This window comes from Giraffa tippelskirchi, chromosome 7 (assembly GCF_054371585.1).
Source record: "Giraffa tippelskirchi isolate mGirTip1 chromosome 7, T2T-mGirTip1v1.2.pri, whole genome shotgun sequence".
In the NCBI taxonomy this organism is placed as follows: Eukaryota; Metazoa; Chordata; class Mammalia; order Artiodactyla; family Giraffidae; genus Giraffa; species Giraffa tippelskirchi.
Genome location: NC_137281.1, coordinates 116775966 through 116797322, shown reverse-complemented (window position 1 = coordinate 116797322; position 21357 = coordinate 116775966). Strand labels below are relative to the sequence as shown.

The following is a 21357-nucleotide window of genomic DNA, read 5'->3' as shown; positions in this document are numbered from 1 at the left end:
AGCACAGCCTCCAGTAGTTGCAGCATGTGGGCTCAGTAGTTGTGGCATGTTGGCTTTAGTTGTCCTGTGGCAGGTGTAATCTTTCCAGACCAGGGTCAAACCCATGTCCCCTGCATTGGCTGGTGGATTCTTAACCACTGGATCACCAGTGAAGTCCTGACAGTTTTATTGAGATATAATCTCACACAATGAAGTTGTAAAGTGTGCAATTCAATGATTTTTAATATATTCACAAACCTGTCACTGAACACCACTATCTAGTTCCAAAACATTTTCATTATCCTAAAAAGTAACCCTATATCCATTAGCAGTCACTCCCTATACCTTCTTCCCCTTAATCACTGGGAAATATTTAATACTAATCCACTTTGTCTCTATGCATTTACCTATTCTGGACATGTCATATAAATAGAATCATACAATATGTGGCCTTTTGTGCTCAACCAAGTAATATTCCATTGCGTGGATATACCACAATATATTTATGCATTCACCGGCTGAGACATTTGGATTATTTCCACTTTGGGGCTATTCTAATGATGCTACGAGCATTCATTTACAAATGTTTATGCAGATATGTTTTCACTACTCTGGGATATACATCTAAAAGCAGAATCGCTGGGTCATATGGTAACATTATATGTTCTTCTTTTTGAGGAACTTCCAAACTTTCACAGCTGCCAAACTTGTTTTATATCCTCACCAGCAATATTCGAGGGTTTCAACTTCTCCACATTCTCAACAACACTTACTATTTCCTCTCTTTGACTGCAGTCATCCTAGTGTATGTGAAGTGGCATATCACTATAGCTTTGATTTGAATGGCTATAGTACCTTTACTGGGGAAAAAAAAAAAATCAACTCATTCTCTGACAGTTGGTATGGGACTACCAAACAGACAGGTACATCTTTCTCAAAATGATCAAAAGTAGTTAAACTTCATGTGATGTTAAATAGGATTATCATTCCTTGGGTAATAGGATGATATATTCGTGCCCATGGTTATGTGACTTGACTGTGTATCCTGTGGGAAGAATCTTTGTGACATGCTCTAAATCAGCAGAATATAAGGGGACATTTGTGGCAACTGAGCAGAAGCTAACAATTTCATGCTTCCTCCTGGCCTCTCTCTCTCTCAATCCTATTACTTACGTTGATCTCAACATAAATAGCTTATATTAAGTTATAATGAATTTATTTAAAAAAAAAGAAATGAATTGATTTACAGTATTTTGTACATGTGATTACACTTAAGCTCTCACTGAAAATATAAAATTAAATAACAGTTCTTAGCAATTTCCAAAAAACCCTTCAACTATATGAATAGCTTCATAATAAATTAACTCTTCCATGATCACGATTATTAATGCAAATTTGCTTAGTGAGTTAAGTAAACAGATCTGTGTCATGTTTGCCACCCTATGTGATACCATCTACCTTTTCAAAAACCTCCATTTGATTTGAGCCATCCTGATTCTCAATTTACACCTCCATTCTGCCTGCGAAGAGAAAGCTAGGAATTGAAAGAGTGCTGAAGTATATTAAAGTAGGTTAATTGTAGGCTAATTGAGGGGCATTCTGCATGAGGTAGTTAACTTGGTTAACTTCATTCACAAACACAACTGTAAACACAATTCCCAGCTAGTTTCTATACTCTAGACCACCAATGTATAGGCCGCATTCCCAGAAAAATAAGCCTCAACTAGGAAATAAAATATTCCTTAATATATTCATTTTTGCTTAAAAGGAAACATACTCATAGATCCTGGTGAAAAGACATAAAATGGCAAAAAGTAAAGTAAATACTAAAATTGACAGTGCTAGTTTTAAAGCTAATTTAAAATCACTATCAATAATTTGTTTAAGGTATAATTGATAACTTTTTACTAGATTATTTATAGTGAGTAACTTTTTACTATTTATACTCAATGTATAATTTCAATGGAATTTTAAGCAATCACATTTCAACTCCATGTAATATCAACTTTTCTTCTCTTCCGAGTCTTGTACCAATTTCATCTTTTCTTTTAACTCCTTCTGATCTCTGGAATACTGTTCAAATATTGGTTGATAAATATATATTCCTCCAGCAATTCCAAGGAAGCTAGCAAAAAGCAGTTGTGGAAAAGTCAATCTTCCAAACATTTTTTCATCAAACACTTCACAGCGCAAGGATGGTTCTAAAAAAACAAACTCCACATCCAGGAACTCTCTTCAGGTCTGTATACAAAGAAAATGGGAAGCAAAGCAATAACTCAGCACAATATCCTTTATAAAGACTTCATGCCACAACTTTGCTCCTGCATAAACGGTATTTTTCTCATAATATGTAAATATGCTTATTGATGTAACTAAAATAGGAATATAGACACAAAGAGAATATGACAAATGAAGGTTAGGGGATGGTATACGATAAAGCTAAATGCTATTATAGAATGTTTTCAGAGGTTTTAAACGGATACTTTATTAAATGGCAGAAGTGTGAAAAAATAGAGGAACATATTTCTTATGCCTTTAAAGGTATATGAAAACTATTAAAAGAAACAGTCGTCCACGAAAGTTAAATGTGATTGCCAATCTCATCTGAAAGGAGAGAGATTTGTTACTTTTCATTATTAGCCTTTCTTTACTATTTCATGACAATATGTGTGATTAAAAACAATTTTTAAAAACAAACTAAAAGCTTTTCTAGTTCCTTTGATGCTATAGTAGATACAAACTGACATCACCCCTAAGTCATCAACCATATATTTTTGACAAAAAATAAAATAGGGATTTTAATGGTTTTACTTTTAACAATTGACTCTAGAACAATTGAACAATTTAACAATTGACTCTAGAACAATTTAACAATTTAACAATTGACTCTAGAACTTCTCAGAAAATTATATTCCTTGCAATAGTCTATTGTCTGTGGTAAGTTCTATGGTTCGGAGATACTAAATACATGTTTATAAACAGGTAAAACAGAGTGAATCATTTTTATGTTCTCTTTATTATAACAATACTTCACAGCCTCCTAAGCCAGTCCCCGAGGTCACAAAATTCAACAGTGGCGGAATTAACTAGTAGCTTCTTAATATATCGCTAAAATTGTAATTTACGATTTTTCTGGGGGAAAATACACTTAGATAAACGAGAACTTCACCAAGCATGTTTTGGTTCGAAGACTACTGAGACATTTGCAAGTCAGCTCCTTGAAAAACAGACAATTAAACCACAAGTAAATTGGAGAAGGTTCCCCTTCCGCCACTAGCTCGCTAAGTGACACTGACCAAGTCCTTTAACCTTTGGGGGCCTCATTTTCCACATCTGTACAAGAGGCTAAATTACCCTTATCCTGCCTACGTCGCTCAACAAACAGTCACTGTAAGATCACCCAAAGCATGCTACGTTACACCACCACTTCCGTTTGCAATTATCAGTACTATTATCACTCACACACCGTTCTTCTTCAGCTCCGCGCCGCCTCCTGCCTGTATCCGCAGAGGTGAGATCCAGATCTTTTCAGTAGTTTCCGGACCCCAGCCGCAGAGACCACGAAACCAAAGGAAGGAAACAATTCTTCGAGAAAGAAACGTAGAAGGGAAAGCGCGGATCAGCCCGCGGCGAAGGGGTAGCTGCGTCGCCGAACCAGCAATAGTGAGCCGCGGGGACCACCGTTGGGGGTGGGCGGGACGAAGATGCCTTTTCCCGGCTACCTCTGCGCCTGCCGGCGACGGCAGCTCGCAAAGGCCAAACTTAGTGGGCGGAAGAGCAACGCGCGCCGTTTCGGGCAACCATTGCTGGGGACGTTGACTGCTGGCGGTCCCCAGCGGACCGCAAAGCTGATGCAGGATGGAGCGAGACGGCGGCGGGGGCGGCAGCCTCTTTTTCCGCGGTCTCCAGAACCGCTCCCATGAGAAGACGAAGCTGCGAACGAGAAAGTCCACCTTGTATCTCAGCCCGCAGAAGAGCACCGGGCGCTGCGGGGGTGAGTGAGGGGGTGTGGACGCCGAGCTGGGTGGTGGTGGCGGGAAGTTGGCGACCCTGAACGAGGAGTCCATCTACTGGGGGTCCGGGAGTGGGAGGAGCGTGGTGTGCGAGAAATCACGTTGCGCTGGAGATGGGATTCCGGATCCCCGTCTCTTGCAGGGCACTGTATTCTGCATTGTTTTGTGCCAGCTTCCCGCAGCCATGAGAAGTGAATAAGCATGATGTGGCCATCCCAAGTCAGAGAGGGAGTGGCCACCCTGACCCAGTGTTCCCAAAGTTTCTTATCTACGGAGGGCTGATTGCTGGAGTGGAACCAGGTCTGACCCCCGCCACATTGCTTTTTCCTGCTGGCCCCTCCGCCTTCTCTTTGGTCTCGTTGTCACCCTGACAGGAGAAACATCACCCCAGCAAGTGGGATTCTGATCTGTCGGAGGAGGTATTTAATATGTAGATAGGTTCCTCATTCATTCATTATATATTGCGTGCCTTCTATGTGCCAAAGGCTGTTGTTTAAGGGCCAGTTCTGAGTACAGTTTCTTCTGCCTGAGGCCACAAAGTAAAGAGGAGAAAAGGAAAGAACAACAAGGTTTCCGGACAGCAGATACAGCCAGCAGGGAGGTTTGTTTCTGAAAGATTAAAAAGTTCAGAAGGGGCACCATGTGGTGTTGAATGCACCAGTTGAGAACATTTAAAATGTGTTCCAGCATTCTCTACCTAAATCACAGCGGGATTCTCTATAACCCACCTCCTACTGTAATGGAAATAAAAACAAAAATAAACCAGTGGGACCTAAATTAAACTTAAAAGCTTTTGCACTACTAAGAAAACTATAAGCTAGGTGAAAAGGCAACACTCAGAATGAGAGAAAATAACAAATGAAACTGACAAAGAATCTTCATAATATGTAAGTAGCTCACGCAGCTCAATACCAGAGAAACAAACAACCCAATCAAAAAGTGGGCAGAAGACCTGAACAGACATTTCTCCAAAGAAGACATACAGATGGCTAAGAAACACATGAAAAGATGCAGAGCATTGCTCATTAGAGAAATGCAAATCAAATCCACAATGAGGTATCATCTCACACCAGTCAGAATGGCCATCATCAAAAAGTTTACAAACAAATGCTGGAGAGGGTGTGAAGAAAAGGGAACCCTCTTACACTGTTGGTGGAAATGTAAACTGATACCACCACTATGGAAAACAGTATGGAGACTTCTTAAAAAACTAGGAGTAAAACTACCATACGACCCAGAAATCCCACTACTGGGCATATACTCTGAGGAAACCAGAATTGAAAAATACACGTTGTCTTTAATTGAAAAAGTACCCCAGTGTTCATTGCTGCAGTATTTACAATAGCTAGGACATAGAAGCAACCTAGATGTCCATCAGAAAATAGTACACATACACAATGGAATACTACTCCTATAGTATAAAATACTACTCCTATAGCTATAAGAAGGAATGCATTTGAGTCAGTTCTAATGATGTGGATGAACCTAGAACCTGTCATACAGAGTTAAGTATGAAAGACAAATATCATATATTAGTGCATGTATATGTTGACAGCTGAACAATGGAATCTAGAAAGATGGTACCAATGTGCAGGGAAGCAAAGTAGACACAGACATAAAGAACAGACTTGTTGGACTCAGAGGAGAGGGTGGGATGATTTGAGAGAACAGCATTGAAACATATATATTACCTATGTAAAATAATAGCCAATGGAAGTTTAAGTATGACACGGGGCACTTAAAGGCAGCACTCTGTGACAACCTGGAGGGATAAGGTGGGGAGGAAGGTGGGGGGAGGGGGTTGGGAGGAAGGGGACACATGTATACCTGTGGCCAGTTCATGTTGAGATGCATGGCAAAAACCATCACAATATTTTAATTACCCTCCAATTAAAAAAAAAAGAAATGTTCCTGAAGAATAAGAAATGAAAGTGCAGGAACCCAGAATGATAGTAAAAGACTCACAGTGGATCAGAGGCAGGCTGCAAACTCAAGTTGTCAGGAGACAGAAGAGGCAAGGCTAAATGCAAGAAGTCAAAGCACCCTATATTTCAGTACCAGCCAGCTGTTTCCCAGTTGAGCTCTATGTTGCTAGATCTTAAGGAGTTTTGATATGCTACAATACAAATGTTAACATAAAATCTGATTTTTAAATGTTGGCAACTAAATTCACATTTAAAAAGTATTTAGTGTATAAGCTGTCCATTTGTAATTAAGAGCAGGACTCTGGAGTCAACATACAGACCTGGTTTTGAATCCTGTTTATTTACAAGCTTTCTGACTTGGGAGAAGGCAGTTTAACTTTTGAGCCTCAGTTTTCTCATATAAAATAGGGCTAATGATACCTTCCCTATAGCAGTGAGGACTAAATGACACAGTGCATGTAAAGGAATGAATTCAGTGCCTACCATACAAAAGCATCAAAAAGGACTATTTAAAAGTGTACAAAGGACCATTTTATATGCCAGTATATGCACATACACAAAATGTTGCTTCCTAAGTTAGTAATTTGTTAGCTGGTTTCTTTCATTATATACACATATATTTGCTGAAGGCCTTAGTTAACCCAATCTCTTTTTCAAAATGTATCTTAATATTTGATTTGGTAAATGAAAGGAGTGGTAATCCCCCATTATTGAGGCTATGGTGCTTTGTCTAACCTTCCACCCAGGTCTGCTCGTGAGTAGTGTAGAGGGGCTGGAGTTCACCACTGCACTTTAACAAAGCCTGAGCAAAGGGCCAACCAGAGCGGATTTTAGTTCTCCAAGTGGAAGTAGCCTGACTCTTGTGCTACAATTACCTGTTTGTTCATTTTTTTCAGATCTTCTTGGTGAAAACATTTATCTGGTCTTGTTTATCATAGCGTTACGAATATGTAACTGCTTTTTAGTCCAGACAAGTTTTGTTCCAGATGAATACTGGCAGTCTCTTGAAGTTGCACATCATATGGTTTTCAAATATCCTTTGTAGTTTTCTATTCCTGGACTAGAAATGTGTATTCATCTCAGAAACTGTGTCAGCTCTATGACATGTTTTCAATCAATTATACATATTTTCTCCAAGTAATTTTAACCTATAAAAGTGTGCCATTATTTTAGGCTAATATTTCTTCTGTATCTTTCTTTGGTGTTAGTGTACTAAGCCTTTGGCATATATTCCCACAGTGCTCAGTAATGTGGAGGATATAGATGAAGTAAAAAACATTGCTGCTTTGAAGAAATTAAGTATAGTTAGCTAACTACATTTTTATTTCAAATACTCTGTATGAAATACTATGTTTTTATTTAAGCGTCTTTGCTGAAAAATAAGTTTTATATGTAGAAATGAAAAGAGGTTATGTTTCAATGCTACTTAACATTAGTCCTTAATATTACTAATTATGGTTATTTGACCTGGGAATGGACAGAAAGATTGAGGGGTTATACTTACCCCTTAATCTTTGCAAGCATTTACAAGATTCTGCATCTTTTGGGGAAAGATAGTGTTCACTTGCTGGTAAGTTTAAATAAATGTAATCAAAATAGTCATTAACAGATTTCATCCCTTTTTTAAGGTTAATGTATATTAATATTATTAAATATTAATAATTATTATTTATGGAAGTTTGTTTTTAGAAGACTACTGTTGCTGAACTCTGACCCTATCTGGGAAGCCCAGGGTTCAAAGACACATGGTGATGTGTAAGTGTTCAATATGTGCTAAAAACATTGAGCATGAAAGTGTGAGATATTCTGTTAAGAGATATTCTGCTGTGAGATATTCTATTAAGATATACAGATGTTCATAATGACTATATTATATATTATTTGTACTTTAAAAGTAAATTTCCTTCATGAAAGAATCACTTAAGAAAGTGTTATATCTTATTTTTTTAACTTGTAAACAGAAGGCCATGTTACGTGAGCCTATGAAAACTAAATACATATAAACCTACTCAGGATTTAGTGTTGAAATTAAAAATTAGGAAAATTAACTTGACAAAAATATATTGATATGTACAGTCATTGTGCTGTGTAGTAATTAGCCATCAAGAGTGAGCAGGGTTGTAATCCCTAGATAATGAATTTCTGGGGTCAGCTGCCAGGAAAAGATACAAAAGAAGAACTAACGGTGCAGAAGTTTTTCTAACCTCATTATCAACATCCTTTAAGCTATCATCAAGTTGGACTCAACAGTTGGGCCTTCCCTATTTTCTGTTAGGGAAGTGGCCCAGAATTCTAAAGGCAGCCCAAATCCTGAAGGGTATTTTGAAGCCTGGAAAGGCACTGAGGTTCTGGAGTTTTGTTTGGTTTTTTTTTTTTTTTAAAGGCTGTATTGTACCCTCCCCTTTACAATGATACCTGATTACCCACTAGTGAAAAACAAAGAACATATCAGTGAAATTGATGCTTCATTTGAAAATATCACAGGGAAGGAAAATTGAGAGCTGAAGGAGTGTTTCTCCCATTAACACATGTAGAAGTTAGGAACTGTGAATTGTTTTTTCATCTCTCACGACTACCCACTAAGCTTCTAGATATGCAGGATATTCATATCTGCCTAGGCAAATGTATATCTCAGAAAATAGGTTAGATTATGAATGAAGGAGCCTTCAAGATAGAACTTGAACAGAGAACCATTATGATGCTGTCAGTCATCATACTCTCATCTTGATTATTTTAAAATAGATTATATAATTTTGAAACCAGAAGGGGTCAGAGAAGTGATGAAGAAAACAGACCAAAGTCACTGCATGTTAAAAGCTAAAACCAGATCCTATGTCTCCTTATTCACAGTCCAGTGCTCTTTCCAGATAACTTCTCTCTAAACTTCATAAGGTATGTGGACAGAATTAACAATGGCTTAGAGCTGTGCCGTCCAATACAGAAGCCACCAGCCACATGTGGCTACTCAAGACTGGAAATGCTGGTAATGTGGCTAGTCCAAATTGAGATGTGCTCTTAGTGTAAAATCCATACCAAGTGTCAAAGAACTAGAGCAAAAGAAGAATGTAAAATATTTCTGTAATTTTTACATTAAATGTTGAAATATTTTAGATATGATGAGTTAAATAGAAGTATTGAGGTTCATTTTACCTGTTTTGACATTTTTCACTTTTTGACTACTATAAGATTTAAAATTCAGTGTGTGGCTCACATTGTGTTTATACTGGAGAGCATTAGCTTGGAATATTGTGAGAAGAAAGGGGGATAAGAAGGGAGACCTGTGGGGGGGGGTACCACAGTGGGAGTTTTGAACAGTCAGAAGATGGCACACAGGCATCCGGCTCCTGGAGCTTCAGGAAAGGAAGGGTCAGGATCTTAAAAAATAGGAGTATAGAATGGTAAGCTGCCAACAAAGGCCGAATCTTCAGGGTTCATTCCTGGCACATTCCATCTTCTCTTTACTCCATCACACTAGTTTTTATTCTCCAGAAGCCATGTGTAACTCTTTAATTCTTGTTAGGGCCTTATTATAACCTGGAAAATTATGATAAAGTCTGGAGAGACTGCTAACAACTGGAAATTTACAACTCCATTTATTTTTGTGTTCAGCTAAAATCTACCTTCTTTTAAATTCAAGATTTTTACATAACACTTCAAAAAGTCCTATTTATCCAGGATAAACATCTCCAGTCTTAAAACCTCATAATCATCTTGTAATTTATTAATGTCTAATCTTAAAAAGTGGGTCTTGAAACTGAACACAATATTGAAAGCTAGGATAAGTAGCTCAGAATATAGTGGGCTCATTAAGTTCATAAATAACTATACTTCTCTCAGTGCACAAAAAAATTCTTTTAGTATTTTAGTGGCTACCTCAACACTCAGCTCATATCAAGTTTGTAGCGAAATTAACTTTTCACATGAAGTATTTGCATACCTGGGAGGTGAGGAGGCGGCTTATAGATTCTTTTGCAGGGCAAACAGAAGGTGAGTACAGAGGTGCCTTTTACTGTATTTTACGGGCACAGTTTAAGTGGAATTATGAAGTATACTGTACCGTTACGATTTAAACATATACTTATAGAGTACTGATAAAGGACATAAAGCTCAAGTGTTAGAAATCACTGACAACTGAAAGTAAAGCAGCTCTAATTATAACGTAAAATTAGTGAAGTTTGATGCAATAAAATACAGATGTACATATAAATTTTTAGAAACACATCTTTTGAACAAACTAAAATTAAGTTGTGATCTACCAGCAAGTGTTTAGTTTGTTAATGATAACTGACACATTTTAAAACTCAAAAGATATTACTGTATAATATAGAATCATTAACTGTAATTAAGTTATAATACATTTACTTTCATTTTACTCTTCTTTAATATCATCTGAAAACCATATTTCTGTAATAATAGATTACTTAAAGCTTTAAAAAAAAAAAAGTAACTCACATTATTGATATTGCATGATAGCAAAACAATGTAATTTAGTAGCTAAGCTTTGGAGTCAGGCAGACTTGGGTTTGAATCCTGACCTCCACACTAACTAGCTCTGCAGTTTTGGGGAAATTTCTTAACCTTAACCTCTCTGTCCCTGTTTTGTCATTTATAATCCTGTCTCATAGGATTGATAGAAGGACTGAATGAGCTGATATACATGAAGTACTTAGTATGATACTTAGCCCACTGTATTGTAAATATTTCATTAAAAATTACCTACTGTTATGCTAATGAAAACAACTAATGTGCTTCTAAAATAGAGCCTTCACACAATGAAATGGGCTGCTGGCTACTTAAAATTAGTAGTATTGTAATACATACATTACAGAGAGAATGGGAAAGATAAAATTACCTTTTGGTATTTCCATGAAAATTAATGTAGCTTTTTTGCAGAAAAACAGGTATTTTGCAGAAGAATAGAATACATCTTTTTTTAAAAAATAAGAATGGCTTTCAACCGATGTTGGATAAGCTTGTTGATTTCTTACAGTTTTAAAGTGTGAACTAACCAGATGTTTTTAATATCTTTTTTTTTTTTTTTTAACTAATGAAGATTTGGGTTCCTAGACTTGCCCAAGCACTTCTGTCTGCTATAGCAGACTTGAGGCTTTACTCATTAATGAAGCAACTAGAAAATCAGCAAGTAGCACAATGGGTGGTAAGTCTAAAACATGTTAGAAAATCTCTTTCCTTCATTCCTGTGAGCATGAAGCACATGAACAGGGCAGTCGACATGACTGATTTCCCAAGGCAGTTTCAGAAAATAACTTGTACAACTTTACAAAGGTACTTCCATAATTCAGAACAGTAAGACGCAAGTGGACATGCTGTCTCCTTCTGAATGAGCCCTAGGTGGTAGGAAGCCATTGGTACCCTCCCACCCTGGAGAGGCCGAAGCCTAGGACACAGCCTTGGGAAGCACCATGACTCAGGGCTGAGTCCTTGTCTCACTTGCCATAATATTCAGTAGGAACAGTTCTAAACTATTGCCTACCACACGATTACCTCAGCTGATTACAATCCTTTCACTATTCCTCCAACTACCTGCAACTCAGCCCTGAGAATTCTCTTCTCACTGATGCAGTCTTTCACTTTTGGCTAGAATAATGGAAAAGGTACAGAAGACTGTCTTTTGTCATTTGACTTATTTCACAGTGAGGAGATTCTCAATCTCCCATTCAAATCCTGAATGGATTTCCCCAGTTAAACCTATCCTAAAGAGTTATCGAATTAAGTAAGCTTATATAAGCCAACTTAGAAATCTTACTACCTTTTTTATATTTCTGTTGGCAAATATGTTTCAAATTCCAGATAACCAATTTACCAACACATTTCTGAAGTATAATTTAGTGTTAATTTATTAACATTAACTTATTAATATGACATTTCTGCAGATAGTGTGTTGCTTTGCATTAAAAAGATTACTTTAGCAATCCTTCAAGGATTAAGTCAGTCTCTTTAATTTGTGCTTATATACACTGCTCAAGGCTGAACCTAAAACAGCAAAGACATAATGCCTTTAAAATCCTTCCTCCAAAGTGGCAGCACTACCATATTCCAGTTCAGGAAGAGCCTTTAACTTCACAAAAAGAAGTTAATTGGGAACATATTTTAAAGTCTGTATTGGAAGAGATAGGAAGCTGGTATAACATGTTTTAACATCCTTGAAGCAACTAATCAGTTTCTTTTAAAGGCATTTGTTTTGCAGACTTAATGATGCTTCTGTTTGCATGTTCTACCAAAAAGTGGTTTATTAATTTAGTCAATTTCCAAATTAAAATTTAATGCTTTTTACTGATAAGTCACTTTGTGTGTGTGTGTGTGTGTTGTCTTCAATTTCCCATCAGGAAATAGGACAATATTCCAAACCAAGGTCAATAAAAATATCAACCAAAATACTTGTCAGTAATATAAGACAATTTGAGTAATACTGATTATAAAACTCTAGCTATGAATTTCAGTCTTCTTTAAACTCTGCTGTCAAGGAATCTGTATTTTTTATATCTTTTATTGTGAGAAGTGAGATTTAAATGAAATGAAATGCCACAAAAATGTACCTAAAAGAATAAACTTAACTTGAACAAATACAGATCTGATTATCATAGACATGTGTTTGATATAACTTAAAAACAATGTTTGGGCATGCCCATTTTTAACTTTAGACTTGCTTGCTATTTTCCTTAGAAGATAATACTAAGCTTTTCCATTTCCCCCTCCATATATGTTTGCTTATAATTGTTCTTAGTTTTTTTGCCAGTTATGCTCTTGGTTCACGTGGTATTGCTGTACCAGAACTCTTACAAACACCATGGAAACTGTTCTCACTATAATTGCTCTTTTCTACTATCCTTTGGAAGGTTCAAAGTGTATGAACAGGTGAGTTACAGTACTGTTACAATTATGTACAAAACTCTAAAGCATGATTTTGAAAAATCTTAAATTATCGATATATTGCAATATCCAGTGGACTCCCCCAATATTCATGAAGGCTATCAGAACAACAAATTCAGTTGATATATATATTACAGCAGGAAAGAGAGATACTCAAGCTAGATACCAAAGAGAGTTTGATAAAAGGACTGTTTACAAAGGTATAAACAATGTTTAGAAAAGCTAGTAAGGGGATACCATAGTACCTGAGGGCTAGTCACATAGCAAGTTTCTGTTATCCTTTGGCCTCAGGGAGTAAGGGGAGGAAACTTACTGAAATCCCTAGAACTCTTAACTTTTAGAGAGGACCCCAACAAGAGAGGGGTACAGCCAGCCTTTATCCATAGCAAGGAAAGAGCAGGGTGAATAACATACACTGACTCTTCTGCCCTCCAGTTAACCAATGCGAATGAGAAGCCAAAGAGCAAGACAGCCCATTGACACAGTCCACACAGGTCACCGTCCCTACATTCTGAGTAGGTGAAGAATAGAGAGTAGATCCTGGATGAGCAAATAGAAAATACATGGATGTGGTTTGGGTTTATATAAGTTGGTATAAAATACTAAGAAAAAGGAACATCAGAATAGGGTTTCACTGTATTCTGTGCAGGTTGTCTGGAGGAGCTAATGTGCGGTAGGATGTGTGGGAAAAGAGAGGAATGAGGCTAGCATGGCACTTTGCCTTTCTCCAGAATTCACATTTTATAAGTAGCAGGGTACCGGCAGCTTTGAGAAGCATGACCCAATTAAACCTGATTTAGAAATAATTATCTCCTAGTAGCAGTACTGAGGATGCACTAAAAGGGAGAAAGCTAGAAAATCTGGGAATCTAGTTAAGAAGCTAGTATCTATTCTTCCATATATACAAGGTTGTTGAGGATCAAACCAAATAAGATCATTTCTGCATTAAGACTCTTGACTGCTAGAATAGGCATTCACTACGTTACCTACAGATGAGGATGTCTAAACATTGATTTCTATCAAGTGAAAACAGAGCCACTTTGAAGAATTAAATGAGAATCTGTAGACAGTGTGGCCTATTACAAAGTAAGTGTTCAGTAAGTATTGATGATGACAATGATAGTCTTAAGAAATATTTCTGCAAAATTAGAAATAATGATTATGAAAAGATTCCAAACAAGTGATACAACTATGAGAAGATTTTAGGCAAGTGAGAGGACTTGATGTAAAATCATGGCAATGGGAAGTAAAGTGGATGTGTGGGATGAAAAGTTGGGATTTAAGGTGACTCCAAATTTTAAGACTGAGAATGAGTGATACTGTTAAATACGAGACACTAAACAGGTTTGTGAGAAAGTTGTGGGGCTTATTTCATATACTTTGATTTTAAATTCCAGTAAGAGTTATGTAGAAATATTCAGAAAGGAGTAAGAAACCCAAGTTGGAAAATTTGGAGTGAGGTTAGGTAGGACTAGATACATTTGGGCATCCTCTAGGTAGTTTCACTATGGCAGAATCTGCAATTAGGCTGACTACAAGTTCACACCAAGCCGGAGGGGTTTTATTTCATCTGCTCAGTGTTTTTGTTCTTTACGTTAACTACTTGGCAAAGTTTTTAAATTGGGAGATCTTACCTAAAATCTTGATTTCTAGTTTCTCTTGAAAAAATGTAAGGCCTAGCAACATTCTGGGCCAAGATTCCTTCATGACACTATTGGAGGTCCCATGCAGCTAGTACCACAAATTTTTATTACTTACCTGGTCTCCGTAAGAATTTGAACTTGAAACCCCTATTCTTACATCTTCACCAACACTGGAAATTTCTTTATAGTTACTTATTAGTTAATAGGTATATCATGGTACCATAAAGTTGTTTTATTTTGCCACTATCATCTTGATGATTAAATTATTAGGTGCTCTCCTTCAACTAAGTTGTTTTATTTTGCCACTATCATCTTGATGATTAAATTATTAGGTGCTCTCCTTCAACTATTTATTGAGAGAGGTCCTAATAGTAAAAACCCACATTTCTACCCCTGATCATACAGGTTTTTACAGTAAGCTTTTTTAAAATCAGGTGTATATCTATATATGTATATATAGACAGATGTATCTTTCAGATGGACAAAGCTACAAGCCTACTTTCTGAACAAAACCAAAAAAACAGAAGCCTATCATTGCCTAAATAATCCCAATGTTTCTTTAAAAGAGCTTTTTTTCCCCTCTTAGAAAATGTGTGACTGTCTTTTATCTCGGTAGGAGACACTTCCACCAGAAAAGGATTTGACAGAGTTTTATGGTTAAAAGTTGATATACCTCTCAGTAAATAAAACTAACATTAAGATTAGGATAACTTCTTACTTGGAAATACTAGAATATTAAATAAAGCTGGAAAAGACCTTACATATTCCTCTTTTTAATGGATGAGAGAAATTAAGAACCAGAAAGTTCAGGTAATTTCCCCATGTTCACATAGCTATTTATACCAAAAAGAAAATGCTCTAATTAAAAAAAAAAAATGTAATACCACAGAATAAAGAGATAACCTCTGAACTAATTTCCAAGTTGTCTTAACAATACCTTTCTTTTCCTTGCGTATAGTGTGAAGTACTCATCCCTGGTGGCATTTGCCTTCATAATCCGTCCCACAGCTGTTATTCCATGGATACCTTTGCTGTTCAGACATTTCTGGCAAGAACAGAGAAAGCTTGATCTTATTCTACATCAATTTTTACCTGTAGGGTAAGTATGGCTACAATCCATCATATTAATTTTAATAAATTAAAGATTATGAACAAAATCTTACATCTTTTTAGTCATGTGTTATCTTCTAATATCACTGAGAATTATCAGACCAAGGAAACATAGCGTTTCCAATTTTATATTTTTAGTTGTGATTCTAAATATTTTGCTTAAATGAGGATCTTGGGAGTTTTTCTAAATTAGAACTTTCCTATGCTTTATTTCTTAAATATTTTTCAAATATATTTTAAGGATACTTGATTCCTTCACATTTGTATGTGGTTTTTATAATAAACATACAATACATATTCACATATTACCTGATTTTCACAATTCTTAGATCTAGGCAATGTAGGTGTGTTTTTACTTTATGATACAGAAAATGGAGGGCTTGGTGAAATTAAATTAGCCACTGTCACTGGGTTGCTGTGATGAAAATGGGATTGAAACCCAGGTCCTCTAACTACATTTTGAGCTCCTAGGATCAGAATTATACCAGGTACCTAGTGGAATATACAAAATAATTATTCATTGAAGGAATGAATGCACTTTGACTCTTAAAACAGTGATCTTTTTAATATATGATTATTCACTCTGTACAGGCTATTTTTTGTAGCTATTAAAAAAGGACAAAATCACGTGGTGGCTAAGTTGCCACTATTGTCATTTCTCAGATTAACACTGTTTTGATTGTAAAGCATTCATTCAGCAAATATTTAATCCTAATATGTGCTAGGTGCTGTTCCACATGCTAGAGATACAGCAATTTAACAAAACAAAGTCCATTCCTTCATGAATTATACATTCCAGTTGGGGGAGACAGCTAAAAACTGATTAATTTATGTTTCTCAAGTGACAATGCATGCTGTAGGGAAAAATCATGAGAGCCTTCAGCTGAAACTACAGACCCAGTCAATATCCTAACAAATTATGAGACCATGAGTCAGAGATACCCAGCTAAGCTGTGCCTGGATTCTTGACCCACAGAAGCTGTGAGATAAAAAATGTTCATAGTACCTGTATTACAAAACTCGTTGGTAAACCTAGGGATATATGTCCGGTTAAGCTCTTTCACCTGAAATTAGTGGGTGGCTCTGAAAAGAACCTTTGAGATTTTCAAAGCAGGAGGTGCCGCTCAAGATTTACTTCTTCTTGGCCTTTGTAGCCTTGGGTTTGGCAGCTTTAGGTTTGGCTGCCTTGGGCTTGGGGGCTTTGGCCTTGGCCGGACTCTTAGTCAGCTTCTTCGGTTTGGCTGCCTTCGCCTTCTTCGGGCTATTGGCTATTTTCTTGGTCCCAGCAGCCACTGCCGGTTTCTTGGCTTTCTTAGGAGTCTTCTTGGCAGCCTTCTTCGGGGTGGCCGCACCCGTGGCTTTCTTGGGTTTCTTAGCCGCCCCGGCAGCCTTCTTGGGCTTGGCCGCGCCCGCCTTCTTCGCCTTGGGCTTGGCCTCCCCAGTGGGCTCTTTCTTGTTGAGCTTGAAAGAGCCGGAAGCCCCTGTGCCCTTGGTCTGCACCAGGGTGCCCTTGCTCACCAGGCTCTTGAGACCCAGCTTGATGCGGCTGTTGTTGTTCTCCACATCGTAGCCGGCGGCCGCCAGCGCCTTCTTGAGCGCAGCCAGAGACACGCCGCTGCGCTCCTTGGAGGCGGCGACAGCCTTGGTGATGAGCTCGGACACCGGGGGCCCGGACGCCTTGCGTTTTCCAGCGGCCGCGCCCAATTTCTTCGCCTTCTTCTTGACAGGTGTTTTCTCTGCTGGTGCGGGAGCAGCAGGAGCAACCGGAGCCGTCTGCGACATGCTCCTGTTTAGCCAGGAAAGACAAAAAAGTAAGGGTAAACTGTCAGAACGGCGTGTCCGGGCGCCGCCGGCTGGGGGTTTACATAGAGAGTCGCTGAGTGATGACTGGTTGCCTGCTCTGTGCGCCGTGCGGCTAGGGAGGACTCCTCGGCTCTGCCGAGTGGCTGTGTTTTTTGCCCCTTAAAAAAGAAGAAAAATATAAGAAATCTGGGCACGAAATTATTAGGCATGTGGGGGAAACTAATCCAAGACTCTTCAGGCTTCATTCCTGCCTTATTTGCTATACCTAGTTTCAAATCTGGCTCCCTGAAACTTTGCTGATTCCCCCAACTCTCTTGGAAACTTCGGTCAAATTGAGACAACTTTCAGATTTTCCTTAAAATTACTAGTTCTGTTTCTTTTGCAAATCTTTCTTCCAGAGCATCGTCATACACATTGTTTTCTTTTCAACTCTATGTAAATAACCTCATTTTTACTGAAATAAACAAGGAAAATCAGTTTTTTTGCGGGAGCAATAGCACAGCTCTCCTGCAACTTGTTTGCACTAAGCACTGGGAATTGGCACTGGGGTAGAAAATTCTACGTACAAGATGGATAACTATTTTAGCAAAAATAGACTTTTAAAAAAAGTTTATGAGTGACGAGACTATAAACTGGGTTTGATTGCAAAATAAATAAATAAATGTTCATAGTTTTAGGTTGCCAAAATATTTGAGGGTAATTCATTATGCAGCAATAGGTAATACAGAATTTATTACTCTTTAAAAGTTTTTGTTTAAATACAGCTTTTCTCAGTGAAGGATCTTTCAAAACGTGTGAATCCATATTCAGCTGGAGAAACTTTTGAAGCATTTTTAAAGTGGCTTTTGATGCTATATGCCACTAAGTCATATGCCATTGCTGGATTTTTAGTAGGTTCAAAATGTTAGTCACCATTCTATTTTGTTTTTCAGATTTGTCACTTTGAGTTTGTCTCTGATAATTGATCGTATTTTTTTTGGTCAAGTAAGTAAAAATAACCTTTTTTTAAAGTTACTTTAATATAGTCATTTATTACACTAAAAACTCAGCCTTACTTTTTAATCCATGAGTATCTGGAAAAATAGGAAAAATAAAAGAAAACATTTTTTTAATGATATGGGATATATTAGGAAAAAGCTAGCAGCATATGCCTTTGGTTCACTTTGCTATACTTTCCATATAACAGAATTGTGTATTCTTAATTGAAGTTCTAAGAGTCCATTTAAAGCACTGTTGTCAGGTTTGTAACAATAAAGGTTAACTTTTAAAGGATTTTAGTTAACCTCAATTATTCAGAATTCATATTAACCAGAATATTCTTTAAGCATCTGGTTTAATCTTATTGATAATACATTTAGTATTGGTAATATAGGTTTAATCTAATAATAATGGTAATAAGTTTAATCTAATTGGTAATAGCCTCCGGTTGTTTTTTAGTTCCCTGCTTTTAAGTCACTTATAGGTTCTGGAATCAGATGCCACTGTCTGAAGCCTAGTGTATTAAGATGTAAGACCTTGGACCAGTTATTCTTGCCTGTTTCCTTATCTGGAAATAATTGTGGTACTTGTCTCTTAAGGTTGGAGGATTAAATGAGATAATAAATGTAAAATGCTTACAACATTGCGTGGCAAAAGTGAGCACTTAATGTTAGCTGCTATTGTTGTTATTATCTACTTTATGCTGTAATTCAAAGTGCAGTGTTTTCAGAGCTTTATCTTAATAGGTAATGTGTGATGCCATAAGGTGGTACTACAGTAAAATTTTTAATATGGCTACCAAACACATATAAAAATTATTTTCATTGATTCTTTATGTCTGCATGCTACACTGTCAAAATGGGCATAATTATTTATACTCTCTTGAATCTCAAAAATCTAGTGATTTACAAAGAACACATTAATACTTATAAAAAGTTAATAAATGATTTCACTATTATAAATGACAATGAAAAGAGAACCATACAAAATTGATGGGATGCAGCAGAAGCAGTTCTTAGACAGAAGTTCATAGTGATACAGGCTTTCCTCAAAAAACAAGAAAAATCTAAAATGAACAACCTAACCTTACCACTTAAAAGAGAAAAAGAAAAACAAAACCAGAAGTCAGCAGAAGGAAGGAAATAATAAAGATTAGAGAGAAAATTAAGAGATTAAAAAAATCAGTAAAACCAAGAGCTGGTTCTCTGAAAGGGTAATAGACAAGATTGACAAACCTCTGGCTAGGCTCACCAAGAAGAAGAGAGAGAGAGGACCCAAATAAATTAAGAAATGAAAAAGGAAACGTTAACAACTGATACTGCATAAATACAAAGCAACATAATACTATGAACAGTTATATGCCAACAAATCTGACAACCTAGAAGAAATGGACAAGTTTTTAGAAACATTCAGTCCACCAAAACTAAATCAAGAAGAAATTGATTCACTTCTTCTTGAATTGTGCTCTTTCAATCACTAGAGGAGAAATAGAATCTGTAATTTAAAAAACTCACTACAAACAAACGTCCAGGACCAGATGGCTTCACAGGCAAATTCTACCATACATGCAAAGAAGAGCTTATACTAATCAAGATCACTCCCAAAGACATTCTATGAAGCCGTCATCACCCTGATACCAAAACTAGACAAAGAGATCACCAAAAAAGAAAATTACAGGCCAATACTTTTGATGAATATTGATGCAAAAATTCTCAGCAAAATATTAGCAAACCAAATCCAAAAACACATAGAAAAGATTGTATACCACGACCAAGTGGGATTCATCCCAGGTTCACAAGGATGGTTCAACACAGGCAAATCAATGTGATGCAACACATAAGCAGAAGACAAGCCACATGATCATCTCATTAGATGCAGAAAAAGCATTTGCTATAACTCAACATTCACGATAAAAAAAAAGAAAAACTCTTGCCAAAGTGGGTATAGAAGGAACATATCTCAACATAGTAAAAGCTATTTAAGACAAACCCTTGGGCTTCCAAGTGGCTCAATGGTAAAGAATATGACTGCCAATGCAGGAGACACAAGAGACGTGGGTTCAATACCTGGGTCGGGAAGATCCCCTTGGAGGAAGAAATGGCAACTCACTCCAGTATTCCTGCCTGGGGAAAATCCCATGGCCAAGGAGCGTGACGGGCTACAGTCCATGGTGTTGCAGAGTCAGACATGACTTGAGCGACTGAGCACACACGCATGACAAACTCATAGCCAATATAATACTCAATGGTGAAAGCTGAAAGCCTTCCCACTAAAACCTGGAAGAAGATAAGGATGCCTACTCTCACCTCTTCTATTCAAAATAGTACTGGAAGTCCTAGCCACAGCAGTCAGATAAGAAAAGAAATAAAAGGTATCCAAATTGGAAGTTCAGTTCAGTTCAGTGAGGAAGAGGCAAAATTGTCATTATAGCAGACAACATGATACCATCTGTAGAAAACCCTGAAGACTCCACACATAAACTACTAGAACTGAGAAATGAACTAACTCAGCAAGGTAGCACGATACAAAATTAACATACATAAATCCTTCGAATTTCTTTACACTAACAATGAAATATCAGAAAGGGAATGTAAAAAAAAAAAAATACCTTTCAAAATCACACCACTCAAAATAAAATACTTAGGAATAAACCTGACCAAGGAGGTGAAAGGCTTATATACTGAGAACTATAAAACATTAATAAAGGAAACTTAAGATGATTCAAAGAAATAGAAAGATATCCCATGCACTTGCATTGGAAGAATTTATATTGTTAAAATGGCTGTACTACCCAGAGAAATCTACAGATTTAATGTGATTGCTCCTATCAAATCACTCATGACATTTTTCACAGAACTAGAACAATCCTAAAATTTATATGGAACTATGAGACCTTGAATTGCTAAAGCAATCCTTCAGAAAAAGAACAAAGTAGGAGGTATAACCCTCCCAGACTTCAGACAATACTATAAAGTTACAGTAATCAAATCAGCATGGTACTGGCATAAAAATGGA

The 21357-nt window shown here is 37.0% G+C and overlaps 4 protein-coding genes across 12 annotated transcripts in view; 1 reads left to right on the top strand and 3 right to left on the bottom strand.

Moving 5' to 3' along the window:
* RAB27A (RAB27A, member RAS oncogene family) overlaps window positions 1-3658 on the bottom strand; it is an 82585-nt gene extending 78927 nt beyond the window's left edge. For 2 of the 5 annotated variants that reach the window (XM_081510261.1, XM_081510269.1), the window contains exon 1: window positions 3446-3658. The gene's annotated coding sequence lies outside the window, so the exon portion shown is untranslated. Of the gene's footprint in view, window positions 1-1961; window positions 2221-3441 lie in introns of all 5 variants that reach the window. The other 3 variants (XM_081510265.1, XM_081510259.1, XM_081510258.1) reach the window with 3 other exon arrangements.
* On the bottom strand, window positions 1857-3658 carry PIGBOS1 (PIGB opposite strand 1). 2 transcript variants are annotated; one of them, XM_081510281.1, is made up of 2 exons: window positions 3442-3658; window positions 1857-2220 (listed from the first exon to the last, which is right to left on the bottom strand). In XM_081510281.1, exon 2 carries the CDS (start codon window positions 2143-2145, stop codon window positions 1981-1983), a length of 165 nt encoding a protein of 54 aa, XP_081366407.1. In that variant the 5' UTR covers window positions 2146-2220; window positions 3442-3658; the 3' UTR covers window positions 1857-1980. The 2 variants fall into 2 exon arrangements, with proteins under 2 accessions (XP_081366407.1, XP_081366406.1); XM_081510280.1 differs by having other exon boundaries at window positions 3446-3658.
* An 88-nt stretch (window positions 3659-3746) lies between these two features.
* The window catches only part of PIGB (phosphatidylinositol glycan anchor biosynthesis class B), a 26734-nt gene continuing 9123 nt past the window's right edge, over window positions 3747-21357 (top strand). Inside the window, exons 1-7 of one of the 4 annotated variants that reach the window (XM_081510247.1) lie at window positions 3747-3973; window positions 6814-6946; window positions 7367-7487; window positions 10971-11075; window positions 12663-12793; window positions 15410-15550; window positions 18297-18348. In XM_081510247.1, coding sequence (XP_081366373.1) covers window positions 3838-3973; window positions 6814-6946; window positions 7367-7487; window positions 10971-11075; window positions 12663-12793; window positions 15410-15550; window positions 18297-18348 — 819 coding nt within the window. In that variant the 5' untranslated portion in view covers window positions 3747-3837. Of the gene's footprint in view, window positions 3974-6813; window positions 6950-7366; window positions 7488-10970; window positions 11076-12662; window positions 12794-15409; window positions 15551-18296; window positions 18349-21357 lie in introns of all 4 variants that reach the window. The other 3 variants (XM_081510246.1, XM_081510245.1, XM_081510248.1) reach the window with 3 other exon arrangements.
* LOC145513550 (histone H1.3-like) overlaps window positions 16100-21357 on the bottom strand; it is a 17834-nt gene continuing 12576 nt past the window's right edge. Inside the window, exon 3 of the mRNA XM_081510277.1 lies at window positions 16100-17347. Coding sequence (XP_081366403.1) covers window positions 16693-17343 — 651 coding nt within the window. The 5' untranslated portion in view covers window positions 17344-17347 and the 3' untranslated portion in view covers window positions 16100-16692. The remainder of the gene's footprint in view (window positions 17348-21357) is intronic.

What these genes read in the sequence shown, in the direction of transcription:
- PIGBOS1 (XM_081510281.1), bottom strand. Translation starts at nt 2,145, where the DNA reads ATGTTTGGAAGATTGACTTTTCCACAACTGCTTTTTGCTAGCTTCCTT.